This window comes from Hipposideros armiger, unplaced genomic scaffold (assembly GCF_001890085.2).
Source record: "Hipposideros armiger isolate ML-2016 unplaced genomic scaffold, ASM189008v1 scaffold_362, whole genome shotgun sequence".
Lineage (NCBI taxonomy): Eukaryota > Metazoa > Chordata > Mammalia > Chiroptera > Hipposideridae > Hipposideros > Hipposideros armiger.
The window spans coordinates 13,569-32,093 of NW_017731712.1; the positions used below are offsets into that span (position 1 = coordinate 13,569).

Genomic DNA, 18,525 nt, shown 5'->3' on the forward strand with positions numbered 1-18,525 from the left:
GTCTTCTGATCGATGAGCATAGAATGTCTCCCCATTACCTCAGCAGTGCTTTGTAGTCTGCTGTGTCTTTTTCATTCTTATGCATGAATTCAGCCAGTGGCACCAAGCGTCCCTGGCTGTGATAGATGCTGTGGGAAAGTGGAATGCTCTGTCGAGTAGAGAGGTCGGGGCTGCCCATGGGGCTCCATGGGGACACCTGTGACAGGCGCAGGCGTCCGACAGCCGGGAAGCCAGAGACAGACGTTCGGGGTCACCGCCTGTGGCCGCGGAGATCCTCTGGTGTCTTTGCCGAGCTCTGCTCAGAGATAGGGGTTGGGTGTCCAGAGAGAGGCTCACGGTCAGCAGGGTGCATCTGCATGCCCAGGATGTGGACCACATCGTGTGGTCGTGCTGGACCAGATCGTCCCATTGCCAGCTGTTTACTTAGACCCTGGACGCTCAAGTGCTGCTGGGATGTGACCAAGGCTGCAGCATCTGGTGGGCAGTGGGCACTTGGCCTGCATGCACCTTCCTCGTTGAATGTCATCGCAGCCACTCACTGGTCCCTCTCAGCAGCTCTTTGAGAGTCACTTTGTCATTGTAGCTGTGTGTGCGCCTACATGAGAGCCTGCCGTGTACCTGCATTGTGCTTTACACACTGTCTCATTTCATGCAACCCAGTGCGTTAGGTCCCTACTGGCATTTTATGAGTGAAAGGAGTGAACATAAAGGAAGTGGAATCATACAGTAGTGAGTAAAAGCCCCAGAACCAAACCAGGTCTGTGCAACTGCAGCGCTTGTGTTTTCAGCTGTGGCGTCTTTCATCCCGCCCCCCTCCAGTTCTGAGCGTCCCCAGTCTCATTTACATATTTATCCATGGTGTTTCCATGGCACTACGTGGGTTCATCTATCATAATCACAACCACATACTGACCTAGTTGTCTTGATGCTTTGTGGTTTTAGCAGTTCATATCTTGCAAATGTTGTTAATTTCAGTTTCTAAATTGTTTAATAATAGTGCGTAGAAATGCAGCTGCTTTTTTTTTTTTTATAAAAACCTCATTTCCTATAACCTCCCTAACTCACCATTTAGTTCTGATAGCGGTTTTATAGATTCCTTAAGATCTTCTGTGTACATAATTATGTCATCTGTAACACAGGCTTACGCCTTCCTTTCCAATTCATTATGTCTTTAATCCCTTTTTCTTGTTTTATTGCACTGGCTAATGCCTTCAGCATAATGTTAAATACAAGTGCAGAATGGGGCACCTGAGCCCTGATCTCAATTAAGGATCAATTAAGGGGGAAACATTTTATCCTCTGTCAGCGAGTATCACATGAGTTGTGGATATCCTTTATCAGGTTGCAGAAACTCCCTTCTGTACTTAGTTTTCGGAGAGTTTAAACGGGTGTTGAAACCTGTCAAGTGCTTTTTATGCATCTATTCAGATGATTGTTTGATTATTCCCCTGTATTCTATTAACATGTTACATTACATTATTGCTATTTGAAGGCTAATTTGAACAAACCTTGCATTCCTGTGATAAACCCCATTTGGTCATGGTGTATTATTACCCTTTGATGTGTTCCTGGATTCGATTTACTCATACTTTGTTTAAGGTTCCTGCACCTGTATCCCGAGGGCTAATGGTCTTCTCTGCCATCCGGTGGGGCACAGCCACACCCTGCCCTACAGTCCAAGCTCCTCCATATTTGCTCCTCCTTTGCTTCTGCTCCCGAAGCCCGAGAGGTAGTGGCCGCTCCATCCGACTGCTGCTCCTGTCTTTCTCAGAGCGCTCTTTAATCCTCTCAGTAGCTAATCTCCAATTGTTAGCTAAAATATTTTATGTTAAATGTTCTCTGTTTACTGGCATAGTTATTGTCTCCTGACTAGACCCTCACTAATACATGTTTCCCTGAAGGTTATATGCAGTTTTTCTCCTGACCTTTTTTAAGAATTTGTCTTGGATTTGGGCAATTTTGTCTTGGTGTGCATATGTGGACATTCTTTGTATTTGTCCTGCTTTTGACTATAGCATTTCCTGAGCCTCAGTGCTATGCACTAAACTGTATCCCCCCAAGATTCATATATTGAAGCCCTAATTCCTGACGTGATGGTATTTGGAGGTGGGCCTTTGGGAGCAAAAGACTTGGGTCAGATGGGGTCATGAGGGTGGGGCCCCAGGATGGGATTCGTGCCTTTATAAGAAGAGGAAGCGACCAGAGCTGGCGCCCCACCATTTGAGGACAGACAAGAGGCAGCAGCCTGCAAGTGGGGCAGAGCACCTTCCCGAGCCTGGCCGTGCTGGCACGTGAGCTCGGACTTCTAGGTTCCAGCACGGTGAGAGAGCAAGTCCCAGTGGGCCAGGCTGCCCCGGCCATGATGGTTTGTTGTGGCAGCCCGAGCTCACCAAGAGACTGTGCCTTCATATCACTGATCACTTGTAGAAAATTCCCAGCCATTATATCTTTGAATATTGCTTCTGTTCTACTCCTTCTGTTCTCTTCTTTTGGGACTCCAATATGTGTGCTTTAGGTCTTACACAATTCCCACTCTATTTCTTATGTACTTTTTCTTATGTTCCAAGCTTTCATCTCTTTGTGCTTAACTTTTTTATGACCCAGCTACTGGTTTCTTAATATAATGTGTTTTGAAGTTCTTGAAGTTCTAGAATTTCCAAAGGTTACTTTATAGTTCACAGTTTTTTGCCAAAGTTTTCCACCATATTCCTTAATTCCTTGAACATGTCAGATAAAATTATTGTAAACCCTGGTATCACCGTTAGCTGAGCCCTCTGTTCATCTCTTCCTTTGGCCAGTTGTTTTTCTTGGTTTCCAATTTATATTTAGGTTGCTAGTACATGCCTGGTTATTTTTTATTGAATGCTGCAAATTGAAAATGAATTGTACAGAGATTTGGGGTGATTTGAGGCTGTGAGGTCCAAGTTATTTCTAGCTCATCCTTTGCGTCCCAGCTTATAGTCTGGGGAGTTTGATCAGCGCCCCATCCCCTGGACAGCCGTGAAGCTCCAGTTTTGTTCTCCAGCCTCTGAGTCTGCCAAACTCAGCTTGGTTCTTCTGCCTCTCAGTCCTGCCTCTCAAACCACCAGATGCCTCCTAGAGAAAGGTAGCTCCAGTGCTGGTTCAGACTTGGGCTCCCTGTCTCATCTCGTGGCCCCGTCATTCCTCATGGCCTTGCTAGCCTCCCATTGCCTTCAGAAAGGTTTCCCCACATGCACAGCCTTTCTAGTTGTTCTCTGTGGGAGGATGGTCTGAGGCACCTAATCTGCCATTGTCAGGAAGGAACCCAGGACGTCATCTAACCCTAAGCGATGAACTGAACCACATGTCCGAGGTTTAGAGATGTTACTCAGGGCCCGGCAGGCTCAGCTGTCTATACAGAGTCACAGCAGCTGAACAGCTGAGTGTCTGAGTCAGTGTTGAGAATTACACCTCAGTGTCCACCGGATTTCCACATTTAAACGGATGTGATTGCATTTCCAACCAAGCGTTCTTACTGCAGACTTTCAGATCTTCCTCTGACTACTCAGATGCAATCCTGCTGTCCAGTTAAAAGAGAGACTTCTCCTCTGGCTATAAAGCTACAGGCTATTCAGACTGGTATCATATGTCATACTTTGTACACTGTAGGTGTCATAGATGCTGAAATTATCAGTTATTATCTCTTCAAATCTGATGAATGGCTAGAATAAAAGGCACTGCATAATTATATAATTCTGATAATATTAGAGTGTTGATTTGTGCACAATTTCAAGTGAAGAGAAATATTGGAAAAGAATATTATAGATATGTGGCTTGATTTGGTTCAGGAGAATGTCAGTATACGAAAAAATACTTTTAAAAAATGTACTGTCGGGAGTTGCAGTCAAGATGGTGGAGTAGGTAAACGCCGTGCTTGCCTCCTCTCGCGACCACAGTAAAATCACAACTGAACTACAGAACCACCATCATTGAGAATCGCCTGAAGTCCAGCTGAGCAGAAGCCCTATGACTAAGAACATACAGAAGAGGTCACATCCAGACTGGTGGGAGGGGCAGAGACGCACAAGGGCTGGTCCCACACCCACGTGCGGGGGTTAAAAATCGGGAGGGATAGCTCAGCTGCAGAGGTCCCCCTTGAGGAGCGAGGGGTGCCAGCCCCACACCAGGCTCCCCGGCCCAGGGTCCCCGTGCTGGAAGGAGAAATTCCATATAATGTCCACCTGTGAACACCAGGGAGACTGTGGCGAGAGAGGAAAAGCTGCTGGCGTCCCAGGCGCTCTTCCTAAAGGGCCCACGCAAAGACTTCCTTGCTCTCAGCTCCAGCACTGGGGTAGCAAGCAGCTCAAAAGGCTTCAGGGACATCCGGAGAGGAACTGAGTTGTCTGTCTGCAGGGCAAGGGCTGGGGGGCAGCTTTGTCCCAGACAGACGTGCTGGCAGAAGCTGTTGTTCCTTGGTTGGGCCCTCCTCGCACCCAGGTGCAGACACAGGTGGGCGCCGTATCTGAGTCTCCATCAGCCCGGCTGGCACAACCCTCTTCTTCCCGCCCTGGTGAGTCTCTGGGATCCTGAGATCCCCGCTCCGCCCAACTTATGGGCACACCAAGCCACTTCCAGTAGCTCTTCTGTACAAATAGTCTGTCTTGGCTCATGCTGCAGACTTTCCTAAAATCTTTCAAAGGTTCACAAACCCCAGACAAGCAGCATCTGGCCTCGGCATGCCCTGTACCTCTGGCTAAACAGCCACAAGCCCAGCACTAGTGGCATTCAGCCTCAGTTTTTAGCGTGGCCTCTCCCAGGCACCTCCAAGCCCAGTATAGCCGGCCACCATCTGCAGATCACTTTGTAGCTCACACCCAATGGCTCAGGCAGAGCACAGGTGGCAGCTGACCTTGGACTGCACCAGAGCCCCTCCCAAGAAGCCCCAAAACCAACACACCTGGTGGCCAGCTTCAGACCACACCAGAGCACCACCCAACCACCTCCACAGAAAGACACATGATAAGGGCAGACTGGGCAGGTACCAGAGCCCTGCTAAAGTAAACCCTGCTTCATAGGTCAGCCCCTGCACAACAGCCCCCCCCCCCACTGTAGTCATGGCCAGTCCTGACAACCAATCAGCTAGATGCTCAGTCCTTCTAATTAATGTGCAAACAGCAACCAGGCTCAACTACAACAGGAGGGCACACAACTCACACAAGGGACACACCTGCAGCACCCCGTTCAAGTGACCAGGGAGACTGTGCCGTCGGGCCCCACAGGACATCTACTACATGAGGCCACTCTACTAAGACCAGGAGGCATCGCAGCCCTACCTAATACATAGAAACAAACACAGGGAGACAGCCAAAATGAGAAGACAAAGAAACATGTCCCAAATAAAAGAACAGAACAAAGCTCCAGAAAAAGAACTAAGCAAAATAAAGACAAGCAATCTACCAGATGCAGAGTTCAAAACACTGGTTATAAGGATGCTCAGTGGTCTCAGGGAGAACTTCAACAAAGAGACAGGAAACATAAAAAGAGCCAGTCAGAAATAAAAAAATAATTGGGTTGTCGGAAAAGTCATGACTCAGTTTTGCAACAAAAAACATAGAAAAAAATACGTCATGACTTTTCTGACAACCCAATATAATAACTGAAGTGAAAAACACATTAGAGGGAATCAGCAGTAGATTAGATGATGAAGAAGATCGAATCAGTGATTTGGTAGCAGAAAACACCCAATCAGAACAGCAAAACGACAAAACGAATTTTTAAAAATGAGGATAGTTTAAGAGACATCTGAGACAACATCACACATAATAACATTTGCATCACAGGGGTACCGGAAGGAGAAGAGAGCAAGGAATTGAGAACATATTTGAAGAAATAATGACAGAAAAGTTCCCTAACCTGGTGAAGGAAATAGATATACAAGCCCAGGAAGCACAGAGAGTGCAAAACAAGATGAACCCAAAGAGGCCCCCACCAAGACACATCAGAATTAAAATGCCAAAGGTTAAAGTCAAAGAGAGAATCTTAAAGGCAGCAAGAGAAAAGCAGTTAAATACAACAAGGGAGCTCCCATAAGACTGTCTGCTGACTTTTCTACTTCTACAGAAACTTTGCAGGCAGAAGTGATTGCAGGAAATGTTTGAAGTGATGAAAAGCAAGGACCTACAAGCAAGATTACACTATCCAGCAAAGCTGTCATTTAGAATCGAAGGGCAGATAAAGAGCTGCCCAGACAAAAAGCTAAAGGAGTTCATCACACCAAACTAGTATTACAGGAAATGTTAAAGGGACTTCTTTAAGAAGAAGAAGAAGAAAAAGATTAAAAATATGAATCATAAAATGGCCATAACTACATAGCTATCAAAAATTACTTTAAATGTGCGTGGATTAAATGCTCCGATCAGAAAACATAGGGTGTCTGAATGGATAAGAAAACAAGACACTTACATATGCTGCCTACAAAAGACTCACTTCAACTGACAGGCACACACAGACTGAAAGTTAAGAGATGGAAAAGATATTTCATGCAAATGGAAACAAACAATCTGGGGTAGCAATACTTATACCAGACAAAATAGACTTTACCCTACCTGAGGCCCCGAACCTAACTGTCCCCTATACCTGGGTTCCTGAGCATTAAACAGAAAAAACCAACATGATATAGAAACATGTTAGTTACATGCAAACAAGTGGTTAGAATAAGATGGAACTTGGAGACATTGTAGAAAACAGGTCTACCTTTCATCTAGCGCCAATATTCCACCTTTGTGTACCAATCCACCCAGCAGGATGAATCTTGTTTCACACAGAGGTGCTTCTTGCAAAGTGAGCACCAGATGTTGCTCTTCACCTTCTTGCGTGGATTGTCTTTGTAAGACACTCCAGGATTTTGCTTGTTGTACCTGGAGTGCTTTTCCATGCACACAACACAGATATGATTAGATAAGATATGATTAGAAATTACCGAAAAATCGGTACAGCAGTCTGGTAGGGTTAAAACAAAGGCTGTAACAAGAGACAAAGAAGGACCCAGTAATCCCACTTCTGGGTAATTATCCAACGAAACCCAAAATGCCATTTTGAAGGGACGTATGCATTCTTATGTTCATTGCAGCATTATTTACAATGGCATTGATTGGAGGCGGCCTGGGTGTCCATCAAAGAATGAATGGCTAAAGAAGGGGTGGTACATGTATACAATGGAATATTACTCAGCCATAAATAACAATGAAATCTTGCCATCTGCAAAAACATGGATGGACCTAGAGGATATTGTACTGAGTGGAGTCAGACAAAGACAAGTGTCATGATTTCACTTATAAGTGTAATCTAGAGAAGAGGATAAACTAACAATCAAAAGAGAAACAAGCTCATAGATAACAGAACATTTTGATGGTTGCCAGATTGATGGGATAGATGAAGTGGAGAAGGGGCTTAATTGGTGCAGATTGGCTGTTACAAAATAGCCACGGGGATGTGGAGTTCAGCATAAGGAATATAGTCGATGATATGGTAATAACTAGATGTGGTGTCAGATGGGGACTGGATTTATCAGGGTGATCTGTTCGTAAATTACGTAAATGCGTAATCATTGTGTTGTACACCTGAAACTAATATTGTATGTCAACTGTAACTGAAAAATTTTTTTAATTTGTAATGTACTGTCCCAATATTCATTTCAAGTACTTTTCTTTCCCCACTCAGTTGTAGTTTTGTAATGATCCAGATTTTTTATATATATATATATATATATATATATATATTGTGTGTGTGTATCTGTTTTCAGTATCTCATTCATTGATTGAGACAATATATGTGCATATGATACACAGATGAATTGGAATGTAAATATCTTTTTGTTTTCCGATGGTCTTAGGCGACCCCTGTGAAAGGGTCGTTCGACCCCCAAAGGGGTCGCGACCCACAGGTTGAGAACCGCTGCTTTAAAGGGTTCCCAGGTCGTCTGAAATCAGCCGGGCAGGTGGCTCTGTCTGGGGTTTCACGACGGGCTTCGTGGAAGAGGCCAGTGGAATTTTCAGGAGGTTGTGGTGGAACCTAGTTTGCATTCATCTGCCAGTGGTTGTCACAGAGAAGAGTTTTAAAAACACACCTGTGTGCACTCTGACCCTAAGGTGACAAGGACCGCTCCTCCCGATGGCTTGGCCACCCGGAGCCGGCGACTCCTTCACTGCCGGGGTCAGACCTGAGGGGCAGCCCAGGCTGCGTCGCCTCCGCTTGGTGGAAGGCGACCCGGCTCCCGTCAGTGCCCTGCATAGTCCACTTTTGAACCAGACCGCGGCCGGCCATCTGTCCTCCTCAGCAGTGCCATCCTGCCCCCACCCGCTGCCGCTGCACTGTCCCCCTCCCGACGGGGAGTCCCACCCGGGGCTCAGCACCAGGAGGCCAGGGAGTCGGGGTTCTGTTTGTTCCCTGTTGCTCGGTGGGGTCCACACATCGCAGCGAGAGCTGCCTGCGTACAAACAGACGGGACGCACGTCCCCACGACCCCGTCCTGAGGCTAGCCTCCTGGCCGACCCTCTGGGCTCGTGTGCTGTGTGGTTCTAAGCTGCAGTGTCTGCCCTGCTTCTCAGCGTTACAAAGAAGCATTTTCCCGTACTGTTAAAACACCCAGAAACAGCAGCCGAGCAGCTTGTGTTCTAGCTGTTTCGCTGTGGTTCCCTAATGAGTCCTTTCCCTCTGGTTGGTGACATAAGTGGTTTCTGACGTCTCGCTGTTACAGGAAACACTGCATGTGCTTCCCGTTCTTTGTTTCCGGTTTAGGACCGACTCCTGGAAGCAGACTTACTGAGGAAGGGACACAGGCGTTTTCTGACCTGCGTGCGTCTGTCCTTCCGAAAGGATCATGCCCACTCACACTCGCACAGCAGGGCTTTGTCCTGGAAACGTAGGTCTCCGTCCACACAGGCGGGCCGGGGCCTCACACACACAAGGTGCCGTGGTTTTGCTGAATGTGTGCTTGACAGTCTCGTACATCATTTTATTCAAAAGGGTTTCAGCGCCGTGTCTCTTGTCTCCAGATGTGAGTCAGGCTTCCTTTGCCGCTCTGGCCCCTTGACGCCCTGTCCTGCCCCTGCTCTTCCTGTGACGCGCTCCTTCCGGGGCCATGAGCTGGGGGTGTTCACGGCACTCGGGGCCCAGAGCAAGAACACTGGTCACACGCCTTCCCGGGCTGTTTGCACTTGGTAAAGAGACCTGGTTTTCTCCTAGGGTACACCCACCCTCGCTGAGCCGCTGGGGGCCAGCTCTAGTGCAGCTTGCTCGGGAGTGGGGAGCTGGCTTTGCTCAGCCTGCTGTTCGCAGAGCCCCACCTCCTGCGGCAGGGCCCCCGGCCCCCCGCCTGTGCCTTGCAGTCACGGGCCTCCTTTCCGAGGAGGGCGGGTGGGAAAAGGAGCATCTGCAGGACCATGAGTGCCTGGTGTTCAGCTGGAGACCATGGCTTCTCTTAAATGGTGGGAGTCGTAAAGGCGCCACCACAGCGCCAGTTAAAATTGCTTTAGATCAGCGGCGCCGTGATCGCTCACGTGACTGCGTTTGCAGAACCTCCCCGTTTGGGTAAACTGAGTTTTCCCCATGGAGGTCGAACGTTCTTGACGTTGGAAAGCTTTGGTCTGAGACTTGTGACATTCCGTGAGCAATAATGCTTTTTTATTTCAACTATTTTCCTGATTCCTCATCTCATCTTTTTCTTGTCCTCTCCCAAAACCTACTTTTGTGAATAAGGAGGACTTCCTGGTCCTGGAGGGGGAGGCATGTAGTGGCAGGAAGGAGTCCGTATGCAGTCATGCTGGGAATGAACTCAGCTCGGCCGCACCTGGTCCCACCATCCAGCCTCTCTGAACATCGTTCATGCAAAGACAGTGCCGTCCAACGGGTTACCACACTGGGGGTTATTTTTTTTTAAAGATTTTATTGGGGAATTAGGGGAGGGGAACAGCGCTGGGGAATTGGGGGAAGGGGAACAGACAAGTTGCTGCCCTTTTGTTCTTCAGTCTAGTTGTGGAGGACGTTGCTTCGCTGGCCCATGTTGGTATTATCATTGCGCTCTTCCCGGGTCCAGGTTGAGCTGTTGTTCACCATCTTAGCTGTAGAGGGCGCAGCGTCACTGGCCCTCATGTGGGATCTGAACCGGGGCCCTGATGCTCAGAGCTGGCGTCCCAAGCCAGCTCTTAACCAATGCTCCACTCGGCCGGCCCCACGCTGGGGATTATTAATCGGTTAACTCTTCTCAGTATCAGAATTACATTCTAGGCTCGGAACCAGATTACTGTGAACATTTTCCTTTGGGGAGAAAAGAGTGTTTTCTGTCACGTGTCAGTCAGTGTGCCATGGCGGGAACAGTGCAACATGCTGTGTGGCTGGCAGGCTCACCCACCCAAGGGTTCTGTCCTCGCCACCCTCTGCCTGACATGGCCGCCCTCCGGGTCCGGCCCTTCCTCACATGCCGCTTCTGCCGCCGTGCTGTCTGCCTGGCGGGGCCCGCTGTCACCGACCCGCGTGCCACCCTGCTCCCTTCCTGCCCGCTGTCTGCACTTGAACATTTGCTGCGTGTGTGTCCTTCCCACCAGACTGTAAGCTCCACAAGTGACAGTGGCGACGTCTGGTGCTGGAACAGTGCTTAGCCCCACTGTAGCTGCTCAGAAATAGTTGCTGAGCGGACAGGAAGTAAGTGGACCTTAGGACAAGCGTCGCCCTCGGCTCTGTGGTTGGAAGCGCCCTTGCGCAGGCAGGAGGCAGGGTGCGGCTGGGCCGTGGGGCCGTGCACCGTGGTGGCCAAGGCAGCTGGCTGCCTGTGGGGCCCAGTCCATGGCTCATGTCTCAGACGGGACTACAGGGACGCTGGGTGCCGCCGCTGGGCCTGCCCTGCACGTCCGGGGGCACCCAGAGAAACAGCTCTGTACAGGTGTGAAGGGGAAGAGAGGGGCAGGTGGAGGGGGATGTGAGGTGTGGAGATGGAAGCCTGTGAGTCTTGACAACCACGGCGCGGCCAAGCCTCTCCTGCCTCTCTGTCCCCCTCGCCTCTTTCCTTCCCACTGTCCCCGCCCTCCGTCACCTTGCTCGGTAGTCACTGATGGACTGCACCTTCTCCTAGGATCCCTGGCCGGCTGAATGACAGGAGGACCCCTTTGGGCGAGCTGAACTGGATCTTCACAGCCATCACTGACACCATCGCATGGAACGTGCTCCCTCGGGGTGAGGCTGTGGGCCCGGCCTGGGCGGGTGGGGGCGGTGCTGCGGCCGGAGCAGGACACACTGCCCGTGGACATAAGAGGAGTGAGATGGAGTGGGGTTTCTCGGTGAGGAGAGCGATGGAGGATGAAAGGCAGAAGGGAGGGGACCCCAGGAGCTTTCCGCGAGGGTGAGCTGGGCCACGCGGCGGGCGCGTGTGAGCCCCAAGGAGCATTTGCTGCTTTCCGGGCAAATTCGGGGCTCGCCTTCCCTAATCACCGGCACTATCCATGTTCCTTAAAAACAGGCTCACTTCGGTAGCCTAGTCGATTGGCTGGGTTTGGGAGTTGATTCATATTTACGTACGTAAGTGTGTACGTGTGGATTGACAATGGAAAATGTATGCGTTAGTCCCAACTTGCTTGTAAAAATTTTTGATGGTAGTAAGTTTGTGTATTTGGCTTCAAATGGTGGACATGACTCACCAAAGACGCCTTTTTATCTTTTCTGTGCCCTCAGACCTTTTCCAGAAGCTCTTCAGACAGGACCTGCTGGTGGCTAGTCTGTTTCGAAATTTCCTCCTGGCAGAAAGGGTCATGAGGTCGTGTAACTGCACCCCGGTCAGCAGCCCCCGCCTGCCCCCCACCTACATGCATGCGATGTGGTGAGTGTCACGCCGCCATTCTCTAAGTGGCATGGGTTTGTCTCACTTCTGTACTCATACGAGGCTCGTGGTGTTAGGTGCTGCCAGAGAGAGACTGGTCCCCAAACTCGGAGACCAAGGTGACAGGGAAAGAAAGTCCCTCCCACAGCCTGCCGCCGATAGGGAGCCTGGGGGTGTTTCAGGACTGGCAGGGCCCCTTGTCCCCAGAGCCCCTGCAATTCTGTCACTCGGGGCAGGAGGGTGACCTGGCGGGACCGGTTGGGAACAGAAACTGCCAGCTGGACTCATGAAGCGCACCCGATGGCTCTAGAGAGTCACAGCTGTGGGCTCGTGACCAGCCGTCCGTGTGCTGACCCCACGCACGCACGCGTCCCTGCACAGACACGCACGAGAGTGGCCTTTATGACTGCCAACCACAGTTTTCCCCCAAAACTGGGGTACTGCCACTAACGCTACTGACAGTGGCAGGACGATAATCGTGACGTAGACTGTCTCTAATCCCCACAGGATAGCTGAGTGCCTGTGGCCTCTCCCCGCTCCTTGCTCTTTTAGCAGAGTCTGAGGAAGTGCTGAAAGCAGTGGTAAAAGGAGAGTGAGTCTCGGTTACAGCCATCGGTGGAGAAACCCTAGTACAAGTCGTATTTAAAATGCCATTCACTTACCGTTAGCCTTAAAATCATTTTACAGTGTCTTTTCATGGTCAGGTCGATTTTGCCTGGTGGCTTTTTTTTTCATATGTGCACGACCACTTTCCCCCCCGAGCCTCGAAGCCCAGGGAACCAAGAGGTGTCTGTGAGCTCCCTGCCACTCATTCACTCAAGGAAAATCAGGCGCTAACATTTTTATCTGTGCGTTAAAGCAAGCTGCACCATGCTGGCCGGAAAAGGTTAAAGCGTGCGTCACCCATGAGCTTTTTCAGAGTTTACAGATTAAAGCAGAGAACGCTGATACGCAAAACCCAGAAGCAGGACGCGCGCTCTCCGGAAGACCAGCCACGCGGCAGCTGTAGTCATGTGTGAACGGCATGGCCGCCACGGCAAAGCCAATTTCCACGACTCCGTGAACACTGGAAATGGACGGAAGAGTTACTCGAAAAGCCTTTGTAAGACTTGGAATGAATAATTAGAACGAAGACCCACATTTCTGGAAGCACAGATCCTCACAAGAGCCTTATTCCCATAAGAAAAGTGATGCCTTAAATCCTGTCTGTTTCTTCTGAACCAGACTTATAAAACATCCTTTATTTATAATAAGTTAAAGAAAAGAAAGAAAGGCGGAAAAGCTGCATGGGGCCAGTGCCACGTCTGGACACGGACAGAAAACTGATTCCAACAGGAAACGGGCTGCCCAGTGGGAAGGGCCTTCTGGCCACTGGGGCCTCACCAGGCCACACAGTTCCCTCAGGAGGAGGCAGCGTGACGTGGACACGAGGTGGCGACACCAGTGTCCTGTCCCCGTCCACCCAGCCAGCCAGCAGCCAGTCCATGTCTTGGGGCACGTTTCTCTGGGTGTCAAGTGGCCTCCGTGCGATGTGCTGAGTTGCACAGAGGAAAGCTGGCCGTGTCCTGTGCTGGGAGCAGTGCCCCAACCAGAGCTGAGCAGAGAGCAAAAAGGAGAGGCGGGTGGGAGGCACGTGGAGGCGGCCGCCCAGGGACAGCGCCCTTGTCATCATCCCGGACATTTGTCTCGCGTTGGCCTCCCAGAATGCATGTGCCCTGGGCTCTGTGTGCTGCTGAGGACAAGTCCAGACTCGAGGCGTGAGGCCGAGTCTCGTCCCCTTGCCTGCCCTCGGGGCCGGGGCCTGCGGGCCTCTCCTGTGAATGCAGCTCCCGTGAGTCTCACGGCGACTCGTCACTTGTGGTTGTTTGTTGTGCAGAGGGGATGACGTGACGCCCAGTCCACAGAGGCCAGACCCACATGGGGAGCCTCACTCACAGTGGCCCGAGGGACGTGGAGTTGCCGCCAGTCACACGTACATGTGGGGTTTTCTCCTTTCCTGGTGCCTCGGGGGCCCCTGGGACGAACGCGCCCTGAAGACCAGGCTAAGCCAGTCACTCAGCCTTCACGGCTCCCCATCCTGCGAAGCGCTGTTGGTGACATGACACGGCCCTGGTCCCTCTCGACAAGTTCATGTGTGTGGCACACGTCCTCCCTCGCTGGATGGGGCTTTGCCAACGGCGACGCCAGCACAGCCTGCAGCCCAAGAGCAGACAGCAGTCCCCTGACCTGCTGTGACTGGAATGAAGTGTAAAGTGAGGCTTCGGGTTTTGAGAGGAAACGTGCTCGGAGGAACGTAGGCAGCAAAGGAGAAGAAAGGCTCGGACGCCGTCCGCTTGGTCGGAAGCCTGCGGGCAGGTCCCGACACCGCCACCAGCAGCCAGTGCCACTCAGCCCGCTCTCCGTGGTTTTCTCAAGGGGTCCTGCAGTCGGAGCAGCACCAAGCCTGGGCATCTGGAGGATGAACCCAGCCTGAGCTGGGACCCCCGCACCGGCCTCTCTCAGCTTGCTGTCCCCCCAGCACCCCCAATTCTCCTGCGTCTCCTCTCATTGTCCCCGAGGCATGTTGAGAAATGGGGGTCTCCCGGCCAGTGTCAGCTCAAAGGCATCACAGGAAATCCAAGGGGATTAGTTCAGTGGTAAATAGATGCCCCCACACACCCAAATTGTGAGTGATAACAGTTTTTTAAATGCTGTCCCCAAGCTCTATCAAAAGTGACCTAAACCCTGCTGTCCTCACGTTGAGTGGCTTGCCTGCTGGGCCACCTGAGATAGGCCTGTCCTCTTGGTCCACATCCGGAACCAGCTAGAATATGGCACGCCTTACCTGTCGAGTGAGGTCGTAGGTGGGAGCATTCTTAACGCATGTCTCATCACAGTGAACGTTGCTTTAAAGAAGGTTTTCGCTTCCCCGGGGAGTGTCCTCAGTGATAAAGTCTTGGTCCCGTGCGTACTTTCCACCCACTGAGAAAAGCCCTGAGCTGAGAGCAGGGGAAGGCAGGAGGGAGGCCCGTCTCCCTGTCCGGCCGCGGCGAGAGCTCACCTGTACCTGCCTCTCCTGGGCGCTGAGCGTCAGCACGGCCCCCGTCCAGTCCTTCCATCTGCCGACCTCTAAGGTGACGCTCACCTGAAAACGTGCCACTAAAACACTGTACTTGCTCTTCGTGGAGTTTATTACTGTGGACGTCCCAGGAACGTTCACGTGCAGGCCTAACGCTGACTTGAAATGGTCTCACCGCAATCCTAATGTGAGTGAGCTTGGTCGTCTGGGCTCAGAGAGAGTTCTGTTAGGTCGTTGGAAAAGTCATGACGCATTTTTGCAACGAAAAATGTAGAAAAAATACATCATGACTTTTCCGATGACCCAACAGAAGACTGGAAGCCCCAAGACTCCTCCTTGAGTATGAGCAGCCGTTTGGACCGGAAATGGGGTGGGGTGCAGAGTGCCCCGGCCCTGGCAGCCCGTGTCCGAGGCTCTGTTGACGGGGCTTCACACCAGCGGGGCAGCCACCTTCCCGATGTCATGGTGCCTGACTGAAATGTAACAAGGAGCTGCCACATTGTAGATCCAGGGAGGAGAAAACCACCCAGAGTCGGGAATAACCTGCATTTCCTTATGAAATGGCTCAAAAGGTCAGAAACACTGTGACGCTCAGTACAAATCCTGGGTCATGCAGCCGTGCCTGGCCGAGGACACTGAACCAAGCGGCTTCCCCGTCCTGTGCGGTCAGCTGTAGTGGTGGGCGTGCAGGGCCGTTGGTGACCCAGGCCCAGAGGCTCTGCACACAGGTGTTTGTCATTCCCGTGTGGCCCGGGTGCAAGCCCTCGGGCCCAGGCTGCTCCTGTGCTGGGGGCCAGCTGCCTGTGGGGGCGTTTGGGGGGCTCATTTCTGCTCTCGCCCCATGTGGCATTGAGCGTGCCGCCTCTGGGGAGGCTGGGATGTGGCCTGCGTGCCGCATGGCAGGTGCTCAGCTCAAGCTCTGTCCTTGGAAGGCCGGGGGCAGCGCAGAGCAGCTGTGAGGGAACAGGCCTGGGCACCAGAGGGTCGCTTTGTCAGCTGCCACCGAGGTCTGAGGGGACCTGTGCTCAGCGCCGGAATGGGCTTGTCACTAGAGTTAACAGCGGCCTTGGGCAGAGCTCGTTTCCATGATGAAACACTTGAAAACGGTGCCCAGAGCGCCCCCCTGCTCATAAATGGACCAGAGTGGGTAGGTCCCCAGGGAGTGCATGGCCAAGGTAGTCAGAGCTGCACGGGGACCAGTAACTCACCTCGCAGCCATCACTTCCCTTAGGTGGTGACGGAGAGGCTGGGTTCCTGCCAGGAGGCGAAGGGAACAAAGCGTAACAAAAACCGAGGTTAAGCACGAGTAATACCCATTTACACTTGGCCTCGGGCGGGTGCTAATGATGAACTGCTCAGGGCCTGTTCTGTTTAATTTTTGACGCAAAGCCATCAGGGAGCCGTCCCCTCCAGCTCCAGCTCCAGCCGGTCCCAGAGCCCCCGTGTTTCTTGGCAGTAGTGACCTGTGCCTCCGTGCCACCGAGGGCGCCGCACTCGCTGATGGACGGGTGCAGCTGGAGCCCGCGCTCCGGGAAGGCTTCCCCACGGCTCCTCCTCAGGCAGCTGGACGGCATCTCAGGCCCGTTTCCTGAAACCCAAGCTCCGGGCCGTGATGATCCGAGCAGCCCAGAGCCCCGTGGAGCCCGCACGCACCCACACCCTCAGCCCCGCGCGCCCAGTGCTGAAAGCAGGGCCTCGGGCCTGAAGGCCTTGCTCCCCACGTTCCCTCAGTGAGAACCCCAAGTTCAGACGTCCCGTTCCCTGTGATTGTTGCGCCCTGGCAGATACATCCTATTCTAAGGGACCGATACAGAGCTGTCGCCATGCCGGGCAGGCGTGCAGCTTAGTGGGGCCCTGAGGCCCTTGCATCTGACCCTTTCCTTTTGTAAAAACAACCAGAGACCCAGAGAGGGTGCTGGCTTGCCCAGCGCCAGCCGCCGTGTCCCCTCCTGTCCCCTCGGGCGTCCTGCACCTTCTCCTGTTCTGGTGGTCGAGTTTGACCTCGTGGTGTCAGCAGGTCTCGCGTCCTCGCTTGTGCCTTCTTCCCGCCTTTCCTCATCACTCAGCTGCGCCCCTACAGCTGAAGCTGCGTTGCTCCCTGTGACCTGAGCGACACCCCCGCCCCCTGGGCCCCTTCACCTGGCAGTCTCCCTGGGCCTCTGTGCACATGAACACAGCCGTCCTGGGCTGCTCTCCTGCATGAAGATGTGTGGAGCTCGAGGTCCCCAGTGCTGGGACCCAGGTGGGGGCCGGCCCTTAGGAGCCATCCGGCCTCATGGTGACGATGTGGGTCACCCTTCTTGGATGGTCACCCCTGGCTGACACAGCTTCGTCAGGCTGTGTTTCTCTGTTTGCAGAGGACGAGGGGAACACAGGAGACGGTGCTGAGTGCTCTCTCCGGGCAGCCCTGCTCTCGGCGCTTTGCCTAGAACCCCGGAGGCCTCAGAAAACTGGGCCATTTCTAACAGGTTGTGAGTCTTCGTCCTCATGATTTTGATGAGATGGGCTGGACGGGGCTCGTCAACCCGCTGTCCAGGACATGGTCCCAGAGGTGTCTGCTGGCCCCACTCGGAGCTGGGCGTGCGGCAGCTGCCACCACCCCACCCACTTCTTTCTCCTCCCAGCTGCGCACACTTGCTTCTTCTGACTCTTGAACCTGCAACTTTCTATTTGGTTAAACTCACGGCATCTTTGTAGGGCTTAATTGCAGTAATTGACTTTGCTTCTGTCTTAACCAAGACTGAGTGCCCTCCTCATTGCTGCTAAACAACCCGTTTGCCTGCAACCTGGGCATTTATTGAGCTTGTGGGAGCTGCTTATGCCTGTACTTTGGGCACATTTGATTAGCTCCTGATTGCCTCTTAATTAGATTGGTGGGGGGAAGGGCACGCTTGTGCAGAGGGGCCAGTCTCGGAGAAAATGGACCATCTCATCTATTTGAATAATGAGACGTCTTTCTGTTCATCTGAAATTTCTGCTGTTTTCCCGGGCATTATATTTTTCTCCTTGTTTGCTCCTTCATGAAGACATCTGAGGAGCTGCCCGCTGACACAGTTCCATTAGGCTAAGTGAGCAGAGCATGGGATCCTTCAGTCAGAAAATTGCCCTGGAGAAGAGTTTGCAGTACTGGCAGCTAAGCCGTGTACTGACCGTGATGTTGTTTCGACGAGGGGTCCATTTCTGAAAGACGTGCGTCAGGCCCATGGGACCACGGCGCGTCGCAGGCTGTGAATGAGACGGCCATCGGCACCCAGCTTAGAATGGATCTTGAACATGTGGCAGAGGACACAGCTCTCTGAATGTCCCTCATCCCACCAGTGACCCCGCCAAGGCCTTCCTGTCACCTCAGGGTCTCACAGGACCCTGGGAGGGAGACGAGCATTAGCACAGTTCACACGTGTGAAACTGACCCTCAGGAGATGAGCTGTCTCCAAGCAGTTTGTGTTGGGCATAGGTGCAGACCACTGAGGGGTGCTGGGCTGACAGTGCTGGCATTTTGGGGAAGTGGGGGGCTAGCGCAGATGCCGTGGGCGGGACGAGGGGCATTCCAGGTCCACGGGCGGACCTCCGTTCCCCTGGCCTCACGCCGGCCCCTCCCTGAGGAAGCCTGGGCCTGACCCTGGCCTTCTGTGGCACATTG

General features: G+C 52.4%; 1 protein-coding gene across 1 annotated transcript in view; it reads left to right on the forward strand.

Moving 5' to 3' along the window:
- Nucleotides 1–18,525, forward strand: part of RPTOR (regulatory associated protein of MTOR complex 1) — a 113,899-nt gene that overhangs the window by 13,065 nt on the left and 82,309 nt on the right. Inside the window, exons 4-5 of the mRNA XM_019661852.1 lie at nucleotides 11,087–11,187; nucleotides 11,683–11,827. Of these exons, the coding sequence (XP_019517397.1) occupies nucleotides 11,087–11,187; nucleotides 11,683–11,827 (246 nt within the window). The remainder of the gene's footprint in view (nucleotides 1–11,086; nucleotides 11,188–11,682; nucleotides 11,828–18,525) is intronic.